Raw genomic sequence first — 12013 nt, forward strand, 5'->3', positions numbered from 1 at the left:
GAGGACAAATTACAAGACATACTAAAAGGCAAAATTCACACTGTCTGAAGAGATGGAGCAAGGGTCAGAAATATGTTCAGGTACAGCATAAATGTTGGAATCATCATGAAACAATGACGACTAAGAGGCTAAGGACTCTAATGGATAAAATAGCATGCTAGAAGGGGCAGGCTATGTTATCAGAAAGACCCTGAAAGAACCACAAAGAAATGCTGAAGATCAAAGCACCATGCAGAAATGAAGACTGCCTTTGGTGGGCTTGATTGTAGACTGGACACAGCTGAGCAAAAAACCTTCATGCTCAAGAATGTCTCAGTAGAAAACCAAAACTGAGGCTTCGATTCCCCAGTTCCTGTGTAAAGCCAGATGCACAAAGTGTGTGTCTGGAATTTGTTTGCAGCAGCACTAGGTCCTGTGCACTCATTCTCATTCTCTCTTTCTTCCTCTCCTTGCAAATAAATAAATTAATTAAATAATTAAAAAAAATAAACTAAAACTGAAAATCATGAAAAATAAGTAGAATAAAATAGCCACAATTGTGGGACAAGTGTAAGCAGTAACATTAGAGGTAAAGAAATGAACAGAAGAAAGATTTGAAACAATATCCACTGAGAATTTTCCCTAATTAATGTCAGACACTAACCACAGCCCAGGGAAGCTCAGGGAACTGAGCAGTGTTCATGCCAGAAAAGGACCCTAGGCATATCTTTTTCAAACTACAGAAAATAAAAGATAAAGAAAGAAAATCCTGAAAGAAGCCACAGGCAAAGGGACTTTTGCTATAAAGGAACAAAGATGAGAATTACATTAAACTTCCTCAGAAACCATGCAAGCAAGAAGAGTGAAAAGAAATATTTAGAGTTAGGAGGGGAAAAAAAAATCCCACCAGCCTAGAATTCTGTATCCCATGAAACAGTCCTTCAAACAGGAAGGAGAAAGACTTGCTCAAACAAAAACTGAAGCAATTTATAGTCAGTACACCTTCCTGGCAAGAAATATTCAAGGAGGGCTAGCGAGATGGCATAGAAGTTAAAGGCATTTGCCTGTGAAGCTGAAGGATCCAGGTTCGATTTCCCAGAATCCACGTAAGCCTGATGCACAAGGTGGTACACGCGTCTAGAGTTCATTTAGAGTGGCTGGAGACCCTGGCACAACCATTTATTCTCATTCTCTCTCTCTCATAAATAAACAAAATCTCAAAAAAGAAATATTCAAGGAACTTCCTTAGTGAAAAGGAAAACGGTAAATGTGCGTAAAGAAGGAGAGGATCGGAGTTGAAATAAGTGAAGGTGAAATAACCCAGCACAACAGCAATGCTCTCAGAAGAGTGACAGTGACATGTGTGACTGGTGCGCATGTGTGCACAGGTGCTCATGTATCAGCAAACTCACAGCAGTCATTTTAGAGTCCTAGAGGAGGAATTAGCATTCTCTTGTTTTCACAAGGCACCAGCACTATCCATGAGGCTGTATGGTGCATGTGAGTCAGCTTTCCCTAGCTGTAGCAAACACCAGAGATAACCAAATTAGAAACAGCTTTGTTTGGGACCTCAGAAGTTTCAGCCATGGCTGGCTGGCCCCATTGCCTTTGGGCCTGGGATAAGGCAGCACATGGCAAACCATTCACTTCATGGATGGGATATGAAAGAGAAGAGGAAGGGGCTGGAGTACCATAATCCTCCTCAGAGACACATTACCAAAGATTAGAAGACCTCCTAATAGGCCCATCTTTTAAAAGGCTCACCACTTCCCTCCCTCCCTCCCTCTCAAGAGTGCCATAGTTTAGGGACAAAGCCTCTAAAACAGAAGCTTTTGTGGAGACCAGTATTCAAATCATCGCATACCGTTATTTAATAATAGTCAATGGAGGGCTGCAGAGATGGCTTCGTGGTTAAAGTGCTTGCCTGAAAAGCCAAAGGACCCAGGATCAATTCCCCAGGACCCGTGTAAGCCAGATTCACAAGGGAGCATATGCTTCTAGAGTTTGTTTGCAGTGGCTGAAGGCCCTAGTGTGCCCATTCTCCCTCTCCCTCTCCCTCCCTCTCTCTCTCTCAAATAAATAAAAATAAACATAAATAGAGAAGCTGGGTGTGGTGGCATGCACTTGTAATCCCAGCTAACAGGCTAAGGTGGGAAGAACCAAAGTTCAAGGCCAGCCTGAGCACAAAGTGAGACCCATTTTATGTAAGAAATAAAGGAGAGGAGAACCTGGAAAGATGGCTTAGCAGTTAAAGTGCTTGCCTGCAAAGCCTAGTGAGCCAGGTTTGATTCCCCAGCATTCCTGTAAAAGTCCTGGTATGCCAATTCATACTCATTCTCTTTTTTTTTTTCTCTCTCCCCTCCTCTCCTTGGAAGTAAGTAAATAAAATTTTTAAAAAAGGAACTGGAAGCCAGGCACGCCTTTAATCCCAGCACTCGGGAGGCAGAGGTAAGAGGATCACCATGAGTTTGAGGCCACCCAGAGACTACATAATAAATTCCAGGTCAGCCTGAGCTAGAAAGAGACCCTAACTTGGAAAAAAAAAAAGGAACTAGGCCTGGTATAGTTGTTCCTAAACAAAAATTCATGCCTATCAATAGCCTCTTCAAAGACTCATACCTCATGGTTACAAAAAAATGTAAAAGTAAATAGATGAAGATACTACCATGCTAACACTAATCAGAAGTAGGAGTAGCTACATGAATTTCAGACAAGACAAACATCAGAAATTTATCAGGGTTAAATAATAAATGATGCATAATGATAAAAGTGGCAATTCTCCAAGAAGATGTGACAACCCTTACTATGTACGCACCTAATGACAACATCAAAATCCACACAAAAACTTACAGACATTTATAAATATTTCATTCTTCTCACGCTCACATGGAACATTCACCAAGGTAGGCCACATTCCAAGTCATAAGACACACCTTAACAGATACAGAACAGAAATTCAGATATTATCTGAGATCACCATGGAATTAAACTAGAAATGAGTAAGTTTGAAATATCCAAAAATATTTGGAGATGAGACAATACAACTTCTAATACATGGCTTTGATGGTTAATTCTGACTATATACTTGACAGGATCACATAGGAGATAAACCTCTGGGCATGTCTGTGAGGAAATTTCTAGATGGGTTAATTCAAATGGGAAGACCCACTTTAAATGTGGACAGCACTATTCCATGGGCTGGGATCTAGGCTGAATAAAAAGGAGAAAGTAAGCTGACCACCAGCATTTCTCTCTCTCTCTCTTTCTCTCTCTCTCTCTCTGCATACTTACTGGATACAATGTGACAGGCCACTTTGTGTTCCTGCTGCCATCACTTCCCAGCCATGACACTCTGAACCCTCAAACTGTGAGCCAAAAGAAACCTTTGCTTTCCTCCTCTTCTTCCACCTCCTTCTCTTCCCTCTTCCCTCTCCCCCTCTCCCACCTCCTCCTCCATTTGTTTTTTTTTTAATTTTTTTTTTTTATTTGAGAGCGACAGACACAGAGAGAAAGTCAGATAGAGGGAGGAAGAGAGAATGGGCGCGCCAGGGCTTCCAGCCTCTGCAAACGAACTCCAGACGCGTGCGCCCCCTTGTGCATCTGGCTAACGTGGGACCTGGGGAACCGAGCCTCGAACTGGGGTCCTTAGGCTTCACAGGCAAGTGCTTAACCGCTAAGCCATCTCTCCAGCCCCCATTTGTTTTTTGAGGTAGAGTCTCGCTCTAAGCCAGGCTGACCTGCAATTCACTATGTACTCTCAGGCTGGCCTCGAACTCATAGCTATCCTTCTACCTTAGCCTTCTGAGTGCTGGGATTAACGGCATGCGCCACCACACCCAGTCCTTCCTTCTTTTGTCAGGTATTTTGTCACAGCAACAAGAAAAGTAAATAATACAATGGTTTAAAGCAATGTTGAGAAAAAAATTAATCTTTCTAATTAAGTTAAAATGAAAACACAACTTATTAAACTGTGAGGATGCAGGAAAGATAGAGCTCAGAGGGAGTCTACAGTACTAAATACATATGTAAAAAAGAATCTAAAAGTAATCAACTAAGCTTCCACCTTAAGAAACTAGAAAAAGAACAATGAGAAACCAAATAATAGAAGAAATAACTTAAATCACAGTAGAAACTAAAAATAGAAAATTAATGGAGATAAAAATTGATGGCTCAGCAGTTAAAGGCTCCTGCTGGCAAAGCCTGATGGCCTGGGCTTGAGTCTCCAGTACCCATGTAAAGCCAGATGCACAAAGTGGAGTTCATTTACAGTGGCAGGATGCCCTGGCAATCCCAAACTCTCTCTGTCTCTCCTCTGCATGTTCTGTCTCTTATAATTGAACAAGTAAATAAATAAATATTTTTTAAAAATCAATAAGGGCTAGAGAGATGGCCCAGCAGTTAATGTGCTTCCCTGCAAAGAATCTTGACCCTGCCGGGTGTGGTGGCGCACGCCTTTAATCCCAGCACTTGGGAGGCAGAGGTAGGAGGATCGCTGTGAGTTCAAGGCCACCCTGAGACTACAGAGTTAATTCCAGGTCAGCCTGGACCAAAGTGAAACCCTACCTCGAAAAACCAAAAAAAAGAAAAAGAAAAAGAAAAAAGAATATTGACCCTGAGCCGGGCATGGTAGTGCACACGTTTAGTCCCAGCACCTGGGAGGCAGAGGTAGGAAGATCACTGTGAGTTTGAGGCCACCCTGAGACTACATAGTGAATTTTAGGTCAGCCTGGGCTAGCATGAGACCCTACCTGGAAAAAAAAAAAAAAAAAAGGAATATCGACCCTGGTTCTATTCCCCAGTACCCATGTAAAGCCAGATGTACAGAGTGGTGCATGTTTCTGGAGTTTGTTTGCAGTGGCTAGAAGTCCTGGTATACCCATTCTCTCTCTCTCTCTCATTCTCTCTCTCTCTCTCTTCCTCTCTTTTTCTCTTTCCTTGAAAATAAATAAAAATATTTTTTAAAATATCAATGAAACTGGAAGTCAGTAAGATCAATATGCCAGACTAAAAAATTGAGAAGATACAGATTGCTAATAACAAGAGTAAAAGGAGGGCATCACGACAGAGCATTAAAGGACAATCAAATGCCTATGAAGGAATAATACCCACAGTACTATGTCTTAAAACTTTATAACCTGGATGAAACTGACTGATTCCAAAACTCAAACAATAAAAATGAATCTGAGGGCTAAGGAGACGGCTCAGTGGATGAGGTGCTTGCATACAAGCATGAGTATCTGGGTTCAGAACCCCAGCACCAGCACCGTGTTTGCCGGCAGGCACTCATAAACCCAGGCTCACCTATGGGCAAGAGAAGTGGCAGAGATGAAGAATCCTCCAGAAGGTTCAAGGGCCAAACAGTAAACAATGTGAGAACCTGCCTCAAAGGAGGAAGGTAAGGTCTGATATCTGAAAGCTGTCCTCTGACCTCCACATCCATGCCATGTCACACACACGACTGCATTCACACATGTGAACACACACACACACACACACACACACACACACACACACACACACCAAGAAAGAAGGAGACGAGGACTATACCTATTAAAGAAATTGACTCAAGGGCTGGAGGGATGGCTTAGTGGTTAAGGCACTTGCCTGCAAAGCCTAAGGGACCATATTCGATTCACCAGATCCCATGTAAGCCATACACACAGAGGTTAGGCAAGTGCAAGGTTGAACATGCCCACTAGGTAGCCCAAGCAGCTGGAGTTCAATTTCACTGGTTGAGGCCCTGATGTGCCAATTCTCTCTCTCTCCCTCTAAAATAAAAAATAAATAAATAAATTGATTCAATAGACAAATACCTTCCAAAACCTGCTGAGTTTACTGGCGATTGCTGCCCTTTCAGACATTTAAGGAAGAAAGTATATCAAATCACCATAATCTCTTTCAGAAGATAGGTGCAGGAGGCATACCTCTAACTCACTCTAAGAACAAAACACAAAAATATTACAAGAAGCCAGGCATGTTGGCGCATGACTTTAATCCCAGCACGTGGGAGGCAGAGGCAGGAGGATCACTGTGAGTTAGAGGCCATTCTGAGACTACATAGTAAACTGCAGGTCAGCTTGGGCTAGACCTTGAAAAACCAAAAGAACAAAAATCCACAAAAAAATGAAAGGCCAATAGCTTTCATGAATACAGATACAAAAAAAAAAAAAACCACCTTCAATAAAATATTATCATATCAGCTAGGCACAGTGGCATAGGCTTTCAAGTCCAGTACTCTGGAGGCTGTGTAAGTAAGATCATCATGAGTTCAAGACCAACCTGAACTACAGAGGGAGTTCCAGATCAGCCTGGGCTAGAGTGAAACCTTGCTTCAAAAAAAAAGTATTACCAGATCAAATCTAACAATATATTTAAGAAATATATACACATCAAATAGGGTTTATCCCAGATATACAAAGCTGATTCAGCATTCACCACATCTTCAGGCTAAAGAGAGGCCACATGATGATAGAGGTAACATGACTGTATTTGGAAATACAAAAGAATCAACATTTTAAAAAGTCCTAGAGCAAACAAGAGATTATAGCAGGGTTACAGGATACAAGGTTAACACCAACGAGCCTATCACAAGCTCGCGCCAGCCAAGGGTGCGCTGCAGCTGCAGCTGTGCAGGCCTTTGGATGGAAGAAGGCCACCACAGCCGTGGCACACCGCAATCAGCCGTGGCACACAGCAAACTGGAAGCAGCCTCATCAAGGTGAACAGAAGTTGCCTGGAGATGACCAAGCTGTGCTCACTGCAGTGTGAGTTAACTGATGCCTGTTCTGATTTGCTACTTTGGACATCCTGGTCCGTGTGAAGAGTGGTGATTCTGTGGCCCAAATTTATGCTATGTGACTGTCCATCTCCAAAGCCCTGGTGGCCTAGTACCAGAAACATGTGAATGAGGACCCATGTAAGCAAGATGCCAAGGTGATGCGTGGGTCTGGAGTTCATTTGCAGTGGCTGGAGGCCCTGGAGTGCCCATTCTCTCTCTCTCAAAATACAAAAACTGGCTGATCAGCTGTATTTCTATATACTAGTAATGAACAATCTGAAAATGAATTAAGAAAACAATTTTAAAATGAATTGTATTAGCATGAAAAATAGTACTTGTAAAAAAAATAGTACTTGTAAATCACAATAGGACAATAAGAGCTCCAGGTTTGGTGAGAGACTGAGAGAAGTGAAAAGGCAATAGAGGAGGGCACCCGATGCCTTCCTTTGACCTCCACAAGCATGGGCATAGGGCATGAGTGCCTGCACATATGCATGTGTACACACACACACACACACACACACACACACACTCACACACACACACTACATACTACAGGGCATGAGCATCTGCACTTATGTTTGTACACACTGCACATACACATACCACACACACACACAGCAAAAAGGGAGGGAAAGGGGATGGGTGAAGGAGGGCTGGGGAGATGGCTAGTGGGTAAAAGTGCTTGCACGCAAGGGGGGAGGAGACAGGAAAAACCTCAGAAGCTCACACAGCCGCTCTGCTATCTACAGTGGCAAACAAGAGAGACGCTGCCTCAAGAACAAGGTGGAAGGGAAGGACCGACACTCAAGGTTGTCCTCTGACCTTCAAACATGCACCATGGCATGTGCATGTGTGTGTGTGTGTGTGTGTGTTTATGTGTGCGTGCGTGCGCACACACACACACATGCACACACGGCATGGGGAAGAGAAAAAGAGACATAAACTTTTTTAAATGGGCAAAGAATTTGAAAAGACGTTTTTCTTTTTTTGTTGGGGGGGGGTTGAGGTAGGGTCTCACTCTAGTCCAGGCTGACCTGGAACTCACTATGTACTCTCAGGGTGGCCTTGAACTCATGACAATCCTCCTACCTATGTCTGCTGAGTGCTGGAATTAAAGTTATGTGCCACCATGCCCAGCAAAAAGACATTTTTCTACAGTCAACATACAAACTTCCAGCAAAGTTGTTCAAAGTCATTCTCTATAGAAATATAAATCAAAACCACAGTTAGATGCAGCTGGCCAATAGAATTAACTATAACTTTAAAGTGGACAAAATAAAAAGTGCTAGCAAGGATACAGAGAAACTGGAATTAGAACCTTCTTCCATGGCTGATGGGAATGTAAAATGGTGCAGACACAATAGAAAAGGCCAGCAGATCCTCAAAAAGCTAAGCCTTAGCATTAGCATACGACCGAGCAATTCCTCTGCTAAGCATACACTCCAAAGAACTGAAAGCAGGGACCTGAGCTACCACTGACTCTGCAGCATTATTCCCAAGAGCTGAGCAGTCTGAACAACCCAGGAGTCCATCAAAGGATGAAGGGAGGAAAGAAAGCAAGCCTTCCCCACTCCTGGTTTGAAATGGCCTGCCCTGAACTCCTGTCTTTGCTGGTAACTGGGACGCTGATGGATGCTTTTACATTACCTTGGTCTTTCCCAGCTTCATCTATGTGTTGAAAGTCTTTCAGCATTTGGAGGTTATGGAAGCCCTTTCTGCAATGCTGAATAACTTTCTTTGATCCATTCTTGATGAGATAATCCATTAGGGTAAGAGATTTATACACATGGCGCCAGTTCTTTCCATGGTCATGGAGTCTCTGCCATAGCATATTCATGATCTCGGAGAGAGAGATGGTGTTGAAAGTCAAGTCACTGATGGCTAGCATCAGAGAACTAGATGGACCCCACGGGTCATTAGAAGTTGCTTCCCTGACTTTTATTTCGGCATCTGAATAATTTTTCACAAAGTTTTTCACTTGCCTCCTGAATGCCATAGGTAGGACAAGTTTGAAGGTGAAACGGGGGAGGAGAGCAATGGAATAGAAATGATTGGTTTATAAAATTCCTGTCAGGCAATTGGTTTCAGGTTCTGCTGCTCCCAAATACAAATGAATTTCCATGCTGATAAAGTATCGATTTCCTGCAAGGAAAGTATGAAAAGTGTGTAAGTTAAATATGTTTTAAAATTGTCTGCAGATGACTAAGTTAGCCTGAAAAATCTAGGTTTCCTTTCCAAGTCAACCTCTCACTTCATCAGCCAGAGCAGAGGGCACCACATTAAGGGTCCCTAGAATGGGTATGGGAAAACCTTTCAGGAGAGATTGACCTGCATTATTTTAAGAAATACAGGTGATCTTTCTGGTTCTAAAAATTCCTGTAGAAAATACCACCTACTTTCTTTGGCTAGAAATACAGTGATTAAAAGCCTTACCTAGGCAAAAAACAAATTGGTATTTTTGAAAAGGGAATTTGGGGCTGGAGAGATTGCTCAACACTTAAAGACACTTGCTTGAAAACCTGATGGCTGGGGTTCGATTCCCCAGTACCCACCTAACGCCAGATGTGCTCAGTATCGTGTGTGTGTCGAGTTTGTCTGCAGTAGCAGGAAGCCCTGGCATGTGTGCCCATACTCTATGTCTCTTTCTCTCTCTCTCTAATAAATACATATATCTTTTAAAGGGAATTTGCTCTGCTTCTTGCTATCATGTATTAAAAAAATATCATGTCCAGAAGTCATTAAAATGGTGGTGAAAACTTAGGTTGACAATCTCCTAATGACTGTGCTGTTTAGGACTATACAGTCAGATCTAAACATGGTCTGCTTTCTTTTCTAACACAAATACTTCTATGTCAAAGTAGCCACAGCCAACTCACGGTACCCTAAAACCAATATTTTAGTCTAGATAAGGCTAGGAAGTTAAAGTAAAAGGTAAAATTACTTTATTTCCCCACCTTTAGAAAAAGAAGTGTGTGTCTAGGATTCAAAAGTGTCAACGTGGGCTGGGCGTGGTGGCGCATGTCTTTAATCCCAGCACTTGGGAGGCAGAGGTAGGAGGATCGCTGTGAGTTTGAGCCCACCCTGAGACTACATAGTGAATTCCAGGTCAGCCTGAACCAGAGTGAAACTCTTACCTCAAAAAACAAAAAAAAAAAAAAAAAAAAAAAAGTGATAATGTGAGGTTTAAATGGTATAAGGATCTCTCTAAACCCTGCAGTGATTAGCATATGTCTTACAGCTATCAAAACAACAACATAAAAAAGAAGCCCATTTACGTTAGTATAAAAATACATTAGGGGGCTAAAGAGATGGCTTAGTGGTTAAGGCACTCCCCCAGGACACACATAAGCCAGATGCACAAGGTAGCACATGTGTCTGAAGTTCATTTCCAGCAGCTGGACTCCTTGGCATACCCATTCTCTCTTTCTCTCTCTGCCTCTTTCCCTCTCTCAAATAAATAATAAAATATATTTTCAAATACACTGGGGCTGGAGAGATGGCTCAGCAGTTAAGGCACTTGCCTGCGAAGCCTAAGGACCCAGGTTCCATTCCTCAGTACTCCCATTAGCCAGACGCACATAGTGGCGCACGTGTCTAGAGTTTGTTTGCAGTGGCTAGAGGCCCTGCTGTGCCTATATTCATTTGTTCTCTCTCTCTCTCAAATAATAAATAAATAAATAAATAAGTAATATTATTTAAAACGTTTTAAAAATACATTGAAGTAGCTGGGCACAGCGGTGCAAAGCCTTAGTTCTAGTAATTAGGAGGCTCAGGTAGGAGGATCATCAGAGTTCAAGGTCAGCCTGGGCCAGAGTAAAACCCTGCAAGGGGTGGTGGTGAGGAGGGACATTGAAACTTAAAAACAAGATGGTGGGAAGATGGTTCCATTGGTAAAGTGACAATCATGAGAACCTGAGTTCAGATCCCTGGCACCTAGGTAAAAGCTGGGCACTGTGGCAAGTGTCTATAATCCCAGTGTTGTGAAGACATAGAAAGGTAGACCCTGGAGGCTAGTCTAGCTGAATCAGTAAGCTCTGGATTCAGTGAGAGAAGTTGACTCAAAGAATGAGGAGGAAAGTGATTTGAGGAAAAGGCCCAATGTTGCCCTCTGGCCTCAGCACATGCATGCACAAAAGAAGGCATAACACACACACACACACACACACACACACACACACACAAAGGGGGTATGCAGCCCCAAGAATTTACACAATGTTCGTGAATTATAAATTCACAATTTGCATGAAATCATTCCCTTTCCTCCTTTTCATTACTCTGCAGGAAAATGAGTCAGTTAGTTTGCAATTTCTCTAGTGATTCACCTCTGATGGCTACCAAGGCAGTGTGCCAAATTGATTTCAAGCCCTGATGAGCACCAAGACCCAACGAAGCCTAGACAAAGTATAATCAGGGAAGCTGCACACACAAAGAAAAAAATGACAAAGTCCATAATGAATGTTTGTTATTTTTGGTTTTGTTTCCCTTCCTTGACCTTCTCAGCTACTAGCTCAGGCCTGATTAATTTGTGCATTGAAGGAAGACATAAATTTTTCAGATACATCCTAAAGAATTATCACCACCATTTAAAAGAGAAGGTCATTAACCCATTTCTTGTAAAAATCCAATGCAACTTCAAATGAGCAAGACAGAAAATATTATCAATTTAATGAAAACTTCTAGGAGACTACCCTCCACCCTTTTAAGAAAGGGAAAAGTGCTTTTCTACAACTTTCTGCTTTTCTCATTTGCACTTCAATTACAGGCATTTCTGCAGCAAAAATTTGATTTACAATGTTTCAATAAGCTATTAAAATTTTCAGTTCCTACTGTCCTTCCCATACTACTGAACTCACTCAATGCAAAGATTTACTGTGACATTGGCTTAGAGCAACAAATATTGATCTGCTTCTTCACAAATCTATTTAAAAAAAAAGAAAGAAAAACCTTGTTAGAATCATAACTTGAACAACAGTTGTTAAAATCTTTTGTTTTTATAGCTATTTTTCTATATTTTTGGAGAGATTATTTTAATATTTAGACTTTCTATATTCTCTAAACTGAATCCTTAAATTCTGTCTCCAGTAAAATAACAGCCTTCTAATTAAAAAAATCGTACATTAAAATGTATGTGCTAAGCCAGGCGTGGTGGTGCACATCTTTAATCCCAGCACTTGGGAGGCAGAAGTAGGAAGATCACCAAGAGTTTGAGGCCACCCTGAGACTACATAGTGAATTCCAGGTCAGCCTGAGCTA

At 41.9% G+C, this 12013-nt stretch overlaps 1 protein-coding gene across 1 annotated transcript in view; it reads right to left on the reverse strand.

Moving 5' to 3' along the window:
- The window catches only part of Enthd1 (ENTH domain containing 1), a 131652-nt gene extending 122896 nt beyond the window's left edge, over positions 1–8756 (reverse strand). The window contains exon 1 of the mRNA XM_045153282.1: positions 8408–8756. Within this exon, the coding sequence (XP_045009217.1) occupies positions 8408–8756 (349 nt within the window). The remainder of the gene's footprint in view (positions 1–8407) is intronic.
- Positions 8757–12013: the final 3257 nt, after the last annotated feature.

This window comes from Jaculus jaculus, chromosome 6, assembly GCF_020740685.1.
Source record: "Jaculus jaculus isolate mJacJac1 chromosome 6, mJacJac1.mat.Y.cur, whole genome shotgun sequence".
Taxonomy (NCBI): Eukaryota; Metazoa; Chordata; class Mammalia; order Rodentia; family Dipodidae; genus Jaculus; species Jaculus jaculus.